The sequence below is a fragment of the Chiloscyllium plagiosum genome, unplaced genomic scaffold (genome assembly GCF_037043375.1).
Source record: "Chiloscyllium plagiosum isolate Xiang-an unplaced genomic scaffold, Cpla_swu_hap1 HiC_scaffold_23, whole genome shotgun sequence".
NCBI classification, from domain to species: Eukaryota; Metazoa; Chordata; class Chondrichthyes; order Orectolobiformes; family Hemiscylliidae; genus Chiloscyllium; species Chiloscyllium plagiosum.
In genome coordinates this window covers 26,005,652-26,020,812 of record NW_028270161.1, presented here as the reverse complement: position 1 = coordinate 26,020,812, position 15,161 = coordinate 26,005,652, and the positions used below count along the sequence as shown (strand labels likewise).

Sequence of the window (15,161 nt, the reverse complement as noted above, 5' to 3'; positions counted from 1 at the left end):
GAGCGAGAGACTGTTTTTAATGATTTGAAGGATCAATAAGCAGAAGATACAGATTTGAACTAATTGGCAAAAGAGTCAGGCATAATGGGAACTTCTTATGTAAAATGTGGTTAGGATTTGCACTGCCAAATGATGTTGTTAAAACAGATTATTTGGTAGCCTTTAAAAGGGAATCAAAAAATTACAAGAAACAGAAAGGCAGTGAAGGGATATCGGGAAAGAGCAAGGGAATAGGACAAACCGGACTGCTTTTTTAAAAAGCCAGTGATGGCTTACTGTAACGAATATGTATTGTCCAAGTCTAAATCTATTAGACATGATTTAAAGATAAACTGTGCTTGCATTTGAATCACAAAAGGAGCATGTTCTTTGGAGAAATGATTTTCTTTTCATTTTTAAAAGGGAAGAAAACATGAATCATCTGAATCAGTTGCTCATTTTTAAGCAAGCAAGATAATTGTATTGGGCTTCAATCAAGACTGGAGATTTATTATTTTGAGGAAGAGAATTAAACTTTTTTTTATTTTTGTTTCATTTGGAGAAAAAAACTATTTAATACAGAATGAGAATTTTTCCTAAGACCTACCAACAATATTTTCCATGAATCTTTCAATTGTGCAAAGTGATTGCATATAGCTGAGAAAATGGTGAATCGACAGAGGGCAAGTTACGTCAATATCTTTGATCATGTATACTCAAACAATAATTGTCGTCCATTCATTACATACTTTTGCATTTTTGATTTGAAAATCTTTTGAAAGTGAATTAAACTGCAAATCAGTAGTAGTCTGATGTGCATGTGTGGGAGATCGCGAACTGAATGATATTACAAACTTACAGCTAATTTGGGTGAGGGTCAGAACAGTATTATTTAGACTGCTTGATGACCTCCGTACTTCGCATATTTTACCCATTCATAGCTGCAGCTCCTGCATGGCCACTTGCAATACACCCACACTGGCATATCGTTCTACAAATTAAATAATGCTCTGTTTATACTTCTTATGCTTTTCAATGGTTGGACAGAGGTCAAAGCAGCAGGTAAGATATATTTCATTCCACTGAAAAGAAATGTCAACCATTATATACAGCTTGCCAAAGTGAAGATTATTCTCTGAAGCTGTAAATTAAGAGCACTACGTTATATGGTTGACCAATTTTTAAAAATGTTCTAGAAATTACCATATAAATAATCAAAACTTTACAGATAAACTTGTTAAAAGATGGCTGTTGACTGAATTTGTAATTGATTGCATTACAGAAACCTCAGTGTATTGCCCATTACAGAGAAACCTTGATTATCTGAAGGACATGGGCGGGGAGTATTTTGTTCAGTTAATCGAATGCCGGATGACATAGTTAGCCAAGCAGCAGGACCTTGCAATCTTGTTTGGATAATCCGAAATTCGGTTAATTGAATGCTGGATAATCAAAGTTCCTCTGTATTATGGTTTGATCTAATGTTACTTAGAAACGTCTGTCCTAAGGTTTGTTGGCCTGACTTAAATGTAATGTTTGGTTGCTAAGGTATGGCTCCTGTTTGTCATAAGGAAGGTAATATGACACTAATTTGAAAACTGCTGAACTGAACTTGCTAAATGTTTGCTGCGTTGTTGAGTTAAATTACAATCTATTATTAAGGAACGCAAAGCCAGTTCTATGCTTCAATATGAGTGACCAGTATCTTCAACCACATTGTACTTAGTAATTTTCTTAACGGTTTTCTTCTGAATTGTGAGTTGAAAATCTAACCCTCTTTATCTCAAATGAATTCCAATAAAAAGATTAAATTGATAGTTTAAATCGCCTTTTATCTTTAAATGGAAAAAGAACATTGGCTTAAACTGAGTATAAATGGTCAGGTTTTTAATGACGATAGGTTAGTAAATTTTAACCTCCAATTTTTTTGTTGCATATAAAAGCTTTAGAAAATTGTATGGAGTCCCATGTTCAAATATAGTTTGTACTTAAAACTACGCGTATTAAAACTGATTTTTTTTAGAAAACAAGAATGTTATAGCAATTTATTGTGTTAATTTAAATTACACAGAAGCTCTTTTGGTGATAACAAATTCCCTCAAGCAATGAGATGAAGGACATTCCTTTGTTTGTGTTAGTGAATGAGGAAGGAATTTTATGCCCGAAGGAAAAACACTTGCAGCACTGAAATGTGGAGCTGAAGCGTCGCTTTAACACCTCTTGCAAAGAATGATACTTCTGACAATACAACATTCACTGGAGTGTCAGCTGACATTGTGGAGTGGGATTTGAATCAATTATGTTCTGACTCCAAGATATAGTCAACTGACTTAAGAGGGGATAGCATGACAAAGAAACTGGCATCATACGTCTTTAATTTATATAGCATCTTTATGTAGCAAAATGTTCAAGAACAGTGATTCAGACAAAGTTCTGATGAACTGTAGGACGTTTCATCATTAAGTGGTTTGTTCTGGTAAAAATATGCTAGTGAGTATGAACAAACAGTGTGAACAATTCTTGTTAAACAAAATTGAAATCTTATATGCCATGACATATTATAACTTTCCATTTATTCGCACACATTAGTTATTTAAGATTTAATACTGCAGTAAGTACTTTTTACAATTTATTTTCTATTCATTTGGAAATCTTTTTGAAGTGATATATAAATTTAAGAATTTTAATGATAGCTCTCATGAAAGATACAGACAAATTTTACTTCAGTCCTTCTTACTAACTATAAGACTGAGTAGAAGGAGAAGAATAGGAGGAAAACATTTAAAGGGTAATAAAAGCAGGGGTGCTTGTCTGTTAATTTGATGTATCAAAAAGCTGGCTCAAGCTCAATGAACTGAATGCACTCTTTCCATTGCTGTACTTTAATTCCCTGACAGATGTGCAGCGCTATGGATTTATCATTTTCATAGGAAACTAGAACAGATCATAGTATAATAAATTCTCTTTAAATCCAGTGGCTGCTTATCGTGGATATTTTTAGTTATAGATCGCAAATTGAATTTGAGAAATTAATCAGGTTCTGTTTTTCTTCTTTATGCACTAATTATTGTTTTTAAATTGACATGCACTCTATTCATGGAGGAAGTTTTGGCTGAAGGGAAGAAGATTTGTTGTAACATCTTTTTTGCTTACTGAATTGTTTTATTTTCAAAGATCCCAGAAAGCATTCGTGGCCCAAAAACAGGGGGACCTACTGCCACTTTGTGCTCTATAAAGAAAACAAGGACACAATGGATGCAATTAATGTATTGTCTAAATTTCTAAGGTATGTTTACATCTCTTTTACAGCAAATGTTACTATGTATTACAGAAAGATATGACTGTTCTAGTTTACAGTTTATCTAAATAAAGATCAATTAAATACACGCACATTGATACACATTGGTGGATCATTATTTTATATTGGGGAGTTGCATCAAGTTGCATTATTTTGAGGTCACACAGAATATGTACAATAGGAATGTGAGGGAGGAATGTGAAATATGATGGATGGGGAAAAGATTTAAGCTGTGGACTGGAAGCAGATAAAGACTGGAGGGAAAGGAGAGGAGGAGGCAACTGGTGTTGATGCTCTGGCAATGTGTTTATGTGGTACACCTGCAGGCAGTATGATATGTTTGACTATTTTGGAAAGCCTTTCCAAGGCTACCATGGAAAGTTCAGTAAAATGCATTGGTTAAGTAATTATTTTGATAACGTGCAACTTCAGCGTTTGATTGCAAGCACTGTAAATAATCTGAGCTGGGAATGTGTTGCTGGAAAAGCGGAGCAGGTCAGGCAGCATCCAGGGAACAGGAGAATCAACGTTTCGGGCATAAGCCCTTCTTCAACTCCTGAAGAAGGGCTTATGCCCGAAACGTTGATTCTCCTGTTCCCTGGATGCTGCCTGACCTGCTGCGCTTTTCCAGCAACACATTTCCAGCTCTGATCTCCAGCATCTGCAGACCTCACTTTCTCCTCTGTAACTAATCTGATCAATTTTGGAGTTTTTAAAATCACTCGTGGGTTGTGGGGGCTTTGCAAACTGGGCCGGCAGTTATTGCCCATCTTTAGTTTTCCTTGGATACAACTGAATAGCTTTCTAGGCCATTTCAGAAAATAGCTAAGAGTGAGCCCCATTTCTGTGGAGTCACATGTAAGCCAGATCAGGTAAGGACAACAGCCTCTTTACCTAAAGGACACTAGTGAATGAGATCGGTTTTTATGACAATCGACAGTGATTTCATGGTCATCTTTAGACTTGTAAATCCAATTTTTTTTATTTAATTCAAATTCTGCTATCTGCTGTGATGTTGAACCCAGGACCCCAGAACAATACCTAAGTTCTTAGATTATTAGGCCATTATCTTCCCTTGAAATGCTCCTTTAGTTGTTGAAATAACTCGTCAGTTCATTCTCTTGCTGTTTTTTCAATGGGTCATTGCCTAACTTGATTACCATTTCTAACTGCAGTGCTGCTTACGTAGATTTCTGCAACATTATGGAGTCATGTTTAGAAGTTATGAACTAATTCTTTTCCATGTTTTGTTGTCTCTCAGTTCTACTGTATTTAACTCAAGCTCAAACCTCAACTGTTGGCTTTCAGACCAGAATTATGCATTTACGAGGCTTGGCACCTTTTTCAAAATATATTGTATGCTTTTAAGTGTTCATGTTTATCTATCTAAAGTATTTTTCTGTTTAATGTTTCTGCAGAGTAAAACCAAATATATTTTCTTACATGGGAACCAAAGATAAGAGAGCTATAACAGTACAAGAAATTGCAGTTGTAAAGTAAGTATTGCCAAACAAGTGGTGTGTACTCACTGAATCATTTTTCTGATATATTCTTCACCCTTTCTGGGCTGTCAAGGCAGTAGAGAGAAGAATTTACAGACCCACAAATAGTGAACCAAACTTTGATGTGGCAGAAATTATGATTTTACATAGAATGATCAAGTGATATATGACAATGCTGACCCTTTTAACAAAATTATGTTTTCCTTAGTTTTTTTCAAGAGGGTTCGTAAAGGCAGAGATGCCGATTTGTCTGATATTGGTTACTTTGAACAACGGCAGGGAAGTGGCCAGTTCTCCCCGTTCAGAATATAAAAGTTTGGTTTAGTTTTAGCAAAAAGTCAGAAAATTGCTGGGGACTCAGAGAAGCAGCTACAGTGAAAAGAGGTGCCATGTTTCAACAGAGGTCTTGCTTGAACTTTGTCTCTGAAAACACCTGCCTGTAAGAACTTGTGTTTGAATTTACCTTTTGCCAAGGGGTGTGTTTATGGGATGTTGCAGGGATTGGAACAGCTTCACTAAGTTGCGATATTGTGTCGGTTGGGTTATCAAATAAGTTAAGATTTTCTAAATTCTGTTTTTTTTTGTTCGTATTTCATCCGTAATGTTTAAATAAATTGTGTTTTTTATAAGCTGAGTGGTTTGACCAGCTGCATCATTCCTGGAATATCCACCCTACATTTGCCTCAAAGAAAATATAAAGTTAGGATCTGGGCTAACTTCTTAAAAATGTTTTGAGGGAGTCTGGCCTGGTCCATAACAAGTCTAGCAGCATATCTGATTAGATACGCACTTGTAACAAGCTGTTTTGTCCAAACCTTGAAAGTGTTTGCTTTTTAGAAATTTTCCATGGTATAGTTACACTTTATTCTAGGTATTGCAATTAAATTGGACTGATTCTTTTTGAAATATTTAATGTATGACCTTTTGAGCTGCCAGTGCTGGTTGCATCAGGCCATTTTGTTGCCTTCAACAGCTATGTTTAAATTCTATTAATGGGATCAGGGACCACAACCATTGATTCATGCTAACAGCACCTATAATTGTTTTCAGCACCTTGCATTGTTGATTCCAACTTACACTGGTGGATTACATACAATCATATAAATATAGAAAATAGGAGCAGGAGTAGGCCTTTTAGCCCTTCAAGCATGCTCCATGTTTCAATATGATCATGGCTGATCATCCAACTTACTTCCCTGCTTTCTCCCCATACCCTTTGATGCCTTTAACGTGAAGAATTATATGATACTCCTTGAAAGCTTTTGGCCTCAATCACTAAACCTTCACAGACCTACCATTCTGTGGGTGAAGAAATTTACTCCTCATTGGTTACTAGCCAAGGGAATAAAATGTTTCATTGAGGAGGTCAGTTGTGTGAATTAATGCGTCTTCATTTTAGATACTTGTTCAAGTCCACATTTGTGACCTGCATATTTTCAAACTGATGTCATTTCAATTATATGGAAATCACAAGTTTTATAGCCTGAACTTTGTTTTAGGAGGTATCATGTAGTCTGACAAGAATGAATTAATTTCCAATGTCATGCAAATGTGATATGCTTGAATTTCTTCACAGAATCACAGCAGAGAGACTTTCTCATCTTAACAAATGTTTAATGAACTTCAAGCTAGGGAATTTCAGTTATAAAAAATATCCCCTGAAGTTGGGTGAGTTGCAAGGAAATCATTTTACAGTTGTTCTGAGGTAAGGGTCTTAAGGAATAAGAAAAATCTATTTAATTTGTAATTTGTACGTTAATGTTTGTTATATTCTTGAAAAATGAACTGTGTATCATGGAAACCATTCCCATTTCAAATGTTATGCATGTTAATAGTTAATCTCTTATAGATTGCTTCACTTTTTATTCCCTTTATTGTCACATCGCTTTATTCTACAAATAAAGATCTGGCTATGAATTATTCACATGATTGTGGTACAGATTAGCAGCAGAGAAACAAGGAAACTTAAATAGAAAGCTGGGTGTAAATAGGATAGGAAAATACTACAATCCATTTGGCTGATACCAGAAACTAATGCTTTTTAATTACTCACTCCCACAAGACCTCAACTGATTCCTTATTAAATGTTTCCAAAATAACTGCATTCTCTGGCAGTTGCTTCCATATATTCATTACCATTTGTGTAAAATAGTTGTCATGGAACTTAGCACTAAATTTGTTTGGAATCCAAATTTATGAGATTTCTTTGTCTTATAATTAATATCACATCAAGTGACACAAAATTTTAAACTGTCTGTCCAGACCAGATTTTTGTAGTGCCTTTGATTTTGGAATGTTCCTGAGCATTTATACAATTGATGTACATTATTCCCCTGTAGAGTCCATTATCTCATGCTACTCAGCTACCCTGGCTAGACTTCAATTTGCTTTCCCTTTTCTGTACCAACTCTGCTCTGAATATCCTTCTATTCAAAATTTTAATTCTGTAATCCTTGCTGTGTAACATGACCAGAATTCTACTGTGTCCTAGATGTGACCATTCCTGTAGATTCGTTAGACTCGTTACCAGCTTCTGGAATTTGCTCAATTTGCTTGGCTTTCTTTACTATGTCTTCACATTGCACTATTAGTTTATGTGAATAATCCATCATTTCTTTTCCTGTGTTCTGCCGTAAGGCCTACACATTCACTTCATTGCATTCCCTGTTTTACTTCTCTTCCCTAATCTTATTACATTTATTTACGATAAATGTCATTTCTGACATTACTCAGTTAATCCAGAGTGCTTCATAGTTGGTTTGGTTTATGAATTTCTTGACCCCTTCCACTCTATTAGTAGAAACTTGTTCCAAACTCTATGTATGGCATCTGAAAAGTGTATTACATTTGCTGTCTTTTAATAGCACTATTTATTCAATTTTCTTCAGCGTATTGCTTTAAAATCTACCATTGTAAAGTTGAATGTATCTATTAGACATTTTTATTTCCATGGTAAGCCTAACATTAAGCTATTGTATTATTCTCACTTTTGTAAGATAATTACTCTTACCCACTTTATTACATCCTGGTTTTCTTAATACTTTTCTCAATAGTGCTCCCATTCACATCACTTTCTTGGCTAGTGACTTCTAGTAATTGTCCAATATTGTCTCTCAACAATCATATTGTTGTTGCTTTGATTGCCATCTGTTTGAGGAGTTGGAGTTATCTGGAGCGGAGTTCTCAATGGCATTTCTAATCAATAACTATGAATGAAACAGGTTAGCTCTCTGTAGAAATATTACTTGGTGTTTATTGTATTGGTGTTTCACGAGAGAACCTTTTCGGCACCTAAATTTAAACAAAATGGAACTGCGAAGGGGAGAGCAGACAACATGATCTCTTCCTGAACAGTATGAGAAAGACAATTAAACATAATTTATGTGAGTACATTGCTAATATCCTTCTCATTGCACCCTGGACACATTCCCCTGTTTAATAATGATTCCACTAATTGGAAACATCGTATTTCAAAGGCTAATGCTCTGGATATAACAGCATAGGTTCACTTATGCTGCTTCCAGGCAACATTTAAAGCTAAATGTTGTCTCAAAACTTATGAGTTCTGCAAGTCTGCTTCATTATAATGACTTGTTCTAAGTTGTGCAATATGCCACCTACCTGTGTTGAAGTTCAAAAAATGGGATATATCTTGTTAACTTGTCACGAGATGATGGTAATGTAGTTTCGCCTTGCTGCCTACTTTTGTGACAGTTGTCAGGTGGAGATCTCCCTTTATATGGCTATTTGTCAGATCCATCTCAAACTTCTCTCATGGAGCCAGTGCTGCATTTATGTATATCTCTGAGAGCATTAAATTACGAAAGAGAAAATTCACTGAGTTTAGATTAAATTACGATTGCAAATGAAATTACATTCCCATTTAAATAGAATGATCGATAACAATGTATGGATATCCATTTTAAACCCACAAATAATCTTGTATCAAAGTTCTTATTATTTTTGTACAGTATTCAGATAGGCGTAGTTTCGCTATAGTCAAGATTAGGGTGGTGCTGGAAATGCACAGCAGGTCAGGCAGCATCCGAGGAGCAGAAGAATCAATGATTTGGGCAGGAGCCCTTTATCAGGAATGAGCATTCCTGATGAAGGGCTCCTGCCCTAAACATCGATTTTCCTGCTCCTTGGATGCTGCCTGACCTGCTGTGCATTTCCAGCACCACTCTAATCTTGACTCTAATCTCCAGCATCTGTAGTCCTCACTTTCGCATAGTTTCACTATAATCTTATTAACTTTATTTATTAGCTACAAGTTAAAACTACAACCCTGAAGGCAGAAAATAAAAATGTCACGCTGTAAGTCTGTCTTAATTGGAAATATAAAATGTGTCATTGTTCATGTTTTTCTGCAGGTATGGTTGCTTATCTCACACTTGCATACAATGGCATTTCAGAAGTCTGAAAGTTGAACTTTATTAATGAGGAGTCAAAAAGCACAGTCAGCATTAGGCTTTGTTTATTTGGCAGCAAAAACAGCTGAGTAATGTATTAAATTGTGAATAAACAGTTAAAGGACAAAGTGAAGCATTAAGATTTGTTTAGAACTGGTATATTTTGGTTTTAGCATGATTTACCTCTCTGTACAAAATCAAATTTTACCCATTAATCTTTGCAACTTGACATGGACAACTTTAATAGTTATATTGATTTTATTTGTAATTTATTAGGAATATCACTGGATCAAGTGAACAGGTAGAGCAAGCAATGACTTCACTGAGGGACGTTGGATTTATAAACTATTATGGAATGCAGAGATTTGGAACAACAGCAGTTCCTACTTATCAAGTAGGAAAGTAAGTTAAATCTTCCTTTTCTTAAATACTGTAGAAATGGTGCTATATAGCACACTGCTCTGAAATATAGCAGAGGTTAATTATAGAGTCATAGAGATGTACAGCATGGAAACAGACCCTTTGGTCCAATCCGTCCATGCCGACCAGATATCCCAACCCAATCTAGTCCCACCTGCCAGCACCCGGCCCATATCCCTCCAAACCCTTCCTATTCGTATACCCATCCAAATGCCTCTTAAATGTTGCAATTGTACCAGCCTCCACCACATCCTCTGGCAGCTCATTCCATACACGTACCACCCTCTGCGTGAAAACGTTGCCCCTTAGGTCTCTATTATATCTTTCCCCCTCACCCTAAACGTATGCTCTCTAGTTCTGGACTCCCCGACTTTGTCTATTTATCCTATCCATGCCCCTCATAAAAATTAAGGATAACTGCTTTATGATAAACTTTTCAGACTGACAAGTATGTAATAGCCTATGGGATCCAAGGCAAAGTTGAATATTGGAACCAAAATTGGCTAAGAGTAGGAAGCAGAGGGTGAAGATGAAGGGTTATTTCTATGAGTGGAAGTCTCTATCTAGCGGAGCTCCACAGGGCTCATTGCTAGGGCCCTTGCTTTTTACGGTGTCTATTAACAATTTGGATTTAAGTGTAGAGGTTATGCGTAAGAGTAATTTTGTAGATGACTTGAATATTGGTGAAGTGGTAGTGAAGATGACTACAGGGACTATCAATAAATCGGTCAAATGAGTAGAACAGTGACAAATGGAATTTAACCTCAAAATAATGCACTTGTGGAGGGCTAACAAGTGATTACACTACTAATGGTAGTTCCCTGGAAAGTACTGGAGATCAAAAAAACCTTGATGTGCATGTCCACAGAATCCTGACGATAGCAGGTAGTGTAAATAAGGTGGTTAAGAAGGTATTTGGGTTACTTACCTTTAGTAGCTGAGGCATAGAATGCAAGAGCAAGAAGGATTTGCTTGAACTATATTAAATACTGGCTTGGGCATAACTGGGGTACTATGTGTGGCTCTGGTTACCACAATATAAGAATAATGTGATTGCAGTAGAGGGCATTTACCACAACGCTGTCTGGGCTGAAGAGCCTGAGCTGTGTGGAAAGAATTGTTAGGCTTTAAAGTTTCCAGAGCAAGTAATAGTACAAAGAGTATGGAAAGGGCCAGGTATCTAATTACAGGCAGAGCAAAAAAAAGGAGACGACTATGAGAAGAGGGTCGCTGCAGGACTGAGGGTGTTAAATGCCTGCAATATACAAAACAAGGTAAATGAGCTTATAGTGCAGATTGAAATTGGTGGGTACGATGTTGTGGGCTTCACAGAGACATGGCTGCAAAGGGATTAGAGCTGGGAATTAAGTATCCAAGGATAGGTGTTCTATCGAAGGAGGGAGTGGAGTTGCTTCGTTAGTAAGAGTTATGGAAGTTGTGTACAGGCCACCTAGCAATTGTCAGGACATGGGGTGGAAAATAAATTAGGAGATAGAAAATGCATTTTTGAAAGACACTATTACAATAATTATGGGGATTTCAATATGCAGGTGGACTGGGAAAGTCAGGTTGATAGCAGATCCCAGAAAAGGAATTCGTGAAATGTCTATGAGATGTTTTCTTTTGGAGTAGCTTGTGGCGGAACTCAGTAGGGAATGGGTCATTCTGGATTTGGTGATGTGTAATGAGGTAGACTTAATTAAGGAGCTAAAGGGAGAGGTGAGTTTCAGTGTTTTTCACCCTGAGGGTTGTGGGAGTCTGGAACAGAGTGCCTGATAAGGTGGTTCAATCAGAATCTCTCATAATATTTGAAGCAGTACTTAGATATTCACTTGCAATGCTACAGCCTCCAAGGCTATGGGTCAAAACTGCAAAGTTTAATTTGTGTCGTCAGACTAGTGTGAATACAGTGGACCAAACAGCCTTTGCTTGTACTTATTTATCTAAAGAACTATGATGGCACAGAAACTGTCAATGTTTATAGGTTTCAGATAGTACTTTCCCTGTTCCCATTCAAAATAATGATGATTCACAATTAAACATACCAAACTCTCATCCTGAATGACTGTCATATGCTTTAAATGAGCATGTTTTTGAAGCAGTTCTGCCCATAATAGCCAAAAATAAAGGTGAACAAAAATAGTTTGCATTTATTTAGCAATTATGTGCTGTTATGGCATCTCAAAATGCCAACTTAAACTTCTGAAGTGTAGCTAGAAGTAGCAGCCAAGGTGTGACCAGTAAGGTTTTACAAAACACAGTAAAATGAATGACCAGAGAATTTATTTTAGTGATAATGGTGTGGAATATGCTCAACTGAATAATTAGGTAAGACCTAATTCCAAAAATGCCACTTCTGGTAATTTAGCATTAACTTCATTGCAGTATTGAAAGATAGGATCAAGCTAGATCGTAATCACATCTCTGGTGGACTGCTTGAGCTGCTGACTGAGGTGCGAAGGCAAAATCAGTCATGTTAGATCTTAATCTTTGTTTGAACCTAAAATGTTAATGAACGAAAGTAACTTTTTCATCTTTGTTTATATTTAATATAGCAGCAAATATTATAGATTTATTTAATGAACCTTTGCCTTATCAATATTAAATCACTCTGAAATCTTAATTAATGGTAATGCTGCCAAAATATTCCCCTTTGCATGAAACTAGTTTCATACTGAAATGTTATATTTCACATTATAATTGAGAAACTAAACCTGATGAGCATATGCCAATTTAATTTTCCCTTCTTTGCTATAGCACCTCCACCCATTTTTCTCCCCTTATCTTCTACCTTTTCTTCAACACATCTTCTGTTTCCACCCTATTCCTCAAATAATTAAACGTAAACACTGTTCAGGATGAAGAGTCACCTAATATCCTTAAGACACTTTATAAGCCACTATTCTGTTTCTCTGACCAGTTCTGATGAGAGGTTGCTAACTCCCTTCATATACTGCTTTTCAAAGATAATGACAAGCTCTAATCCCTGTTGATTTGATTATTAATAACAACAGCAAGAATGATGTTCATCATCGAATTGCAGAGTAGTTTTGCACTGTATCAAAATTCAGCCAAAACTTTGATCACCAGTGTGTATTAATAACATTACATTAAAAATGCCATCAAAATTATGATGAAGCTTATCACATTCATTGTTTATGTGCTAATGCCTTAGGAGCCTCTGGTGAGGGCAGATTTATAGATATAGAATCCCGACAGTGTGGAAACAGGCCCGTAGGCCCAACAAGTCCACACCGACCAACCGAAGATTAACCCACCCAGACCCATTCCCCTACATTTACCCTGACTGATGCATCTAACCTACACAGTCCTGAACACTATGGCCAATTTAGCATTGCCAATTCACCTAACCTGCACATCTTTGGATTGTGGGAGAAAACTGGAGCACCCAGAAGAAACCCACGCACATATGGGGAGAATGTGCAAACTCCACGCAGACATTCGCCTGAGGCTGGAATCGAATGTGGATCCCTGGTGCTGTGAGGCAATAGTGCTAACCATTGAGCCAGTGTGCCATCTATACCTTCCCCATTCAAAAGTTTTGAATAGTGTCTACTTCATGCATTTGCATGTTTCATATTGAGCTTGTCCATTTCAGTCCAAATTCTTTTTTCATGATGTGATAAACATTAATTCATGCCAGTAACCTCTCTGGCATTGAAATTACCTATTACAAAAATGAAATTACCTTCCTTCAGGTTTTAATCATTGTTGGAGATAGTTTTAAATTTAAAACTATTTTTTAAACTTGCTGTCTGTCTCTCTTTTTTTCCTCTTCCTATACTCAATTTAACATTGAATTCAGCACTCTAAGTTGCACTTCTTTCTTCTGTTTCTGCATTGTTCACTTTACAATCCATCCATCTATTTGTTTACTGAGATGAACAGTTGTTTGTTCTGTTTTCACTGTAGATTGTGTAGAGGTCACCTCTTCTGTATCGTCATGCAGTGCAAAGTTTTGTCAGCCTTAAATGGGCAGGGGCGCCTTAAGAGGCCTTTATTCGCAATGTTTGAATTTGTGTTCTTGAGCTTTACTCCTGCAAAACCAAAACTCAGGATTCTCGGAGCTGCTGTGCCTCACTTATGTACGTCAACAGTCTCAATTGTATGGTCTAATTGTCACCTCAGAATTTGCCGAAATACTTGTGTCCACCAGTATTTTTAGGGTATTGTTCTTTGTTATCAGTATATTTTTCTCTAAAACCACATTAGAGTACTGAACCTCTTTTAAATCATCCATGCAGCTAATTAACAACTCGTTAGACAATAGATAATAGGTGCAGGAGTAGGCCATTCAGCCCTTTGAGTCTGCACCGCCATTCAATATAATCATGGCTGATCATTCCTAATCAGTATCCTGTTCCTGCCTTATCTCCATAACCCTTGATTCCACTATCTTTGAGAGCTCTATCCAACTCTTTCTTAAATGAATCCAGAGAGTGGGCCTCCACTGCCCTCTGGGGCAGAGCATTCCACACAGCCACCACTCTCTGGGTGAAGAAGTTTCTCCTGAGCTCTGTCCTAAATGGTCTACCCTGTATTTTTAAGCTGTGTCCTCTGGTTCGGCACTCACCCATCAGTGGAAATATGTTTCCTACTGCCAGAGTGTCCAATCCTTTCATAATCTTAAACGTCTCAATCAGATCCCCTCTCAATCTTCGAAACTCAAGGGCATACAAGCCCAGTCGCTTCAGTCTTTCAGTGTAAGGTAATCCTGCCATTCCAGGAATTGACCTCGTGAACCTACGCTGCACTCCCTCAATAGCCAGAATGTCTTTTCTCAAACTTGGAGACTAGAACTGCACACAGTACTCCAGGTGTGGTCTCACCAGGGCCCTGTACAGCTGCAGAAGCACCTCTTTGCTTGTATACTCAATCCCTCTTGTTATGAAGGCCAGCATGCTATTAGCCTTCTTCACTACCTGCTGTACCTGCATGATTGCCTTCATTGACTGGTGTACAAGAACACCCAGATCTCTCTGTACTGCCCCTTTACATAAATTGATTCCATTGAGGTAGTAGTCTGCCTTCCTGTTCTTGCTACCGAAGTGGATAACCATACATTTATCCACATTAAACTGCATCTGCCACGCATCTGCCCACTCACCTAACTTGTCCAGGTCACCCTGTAACTCAATTATAGGAATGACTGAAATAAGCTGGCTGAATTCTCCATGAAGCTTTTCACATGTTAAGACTTGTGTTTATCATTCTGTTATCCAATGGACAGCCAAATGTCTCACCTGTGTTAGTTTTGAAGAAATCAGGAGAGTGATCTAAATTGGTATCAATTTATGAAGACTGGTGTAGAATCTAATTTGGTTCCGTCACTGAGATTGCATGAGTTGTATGTTTTCAGAAGACTTTTACTTCTTATGTAGACATAGTAACTCCACACATTTGCAGTTGCATTCTACATTGTTTGTGTTGATTCAGGGCCTTTTATTCTGTTCTGTTTGAATTCCTATTCCATTTAAAAAAAACACTGGTGGCACCATCAATCATTATTATTGATTTTATTGCACTTGT

At 37.0% G+C, this 15,161-nt stretch overlaps 1 protein-coding gene across 4 annotated transcripts in view; it reads left to right on the top strand.

Moving 5' to 3' along the window:
• The window catches only part of pus7 (pseudouridine synthase 7), a 60,077-nt gene that overhangs the window by 30,702 nt on the left and 14,214 nt on the right, over positions 1 to 15,161 (top strand). For all 4 annotated transcript variants that reach the window (XR_015761099.1, XR_015761098.1, XM_087999499.1 and 1 more), the window contains exons 6-9: positions 3,154 to 3,265; positions 4,696 to 4,773; positions 6,356 to 6,484; positions 9,468 to 9,593. Coding sequence is in view for 2 of the 4 variants with exons in the window: in XM_087999499.1 (XP_087855625.1) it covers positions 3,154 to 3,265; positions 4,696 to 4,773; positions 6,356 to 6,484; positions 9,468 to 9,593 (445 nt within the window). In the remaining 2 variants the exon portion in view is untranslated. The remainder of the gene's footprint in view (positions 1 to 3,153; positions 3,266 to 4,695; positions 4,774 to 6,355; positions 6,485 to 9,467; positions 9,594 to 15,161) is intronic.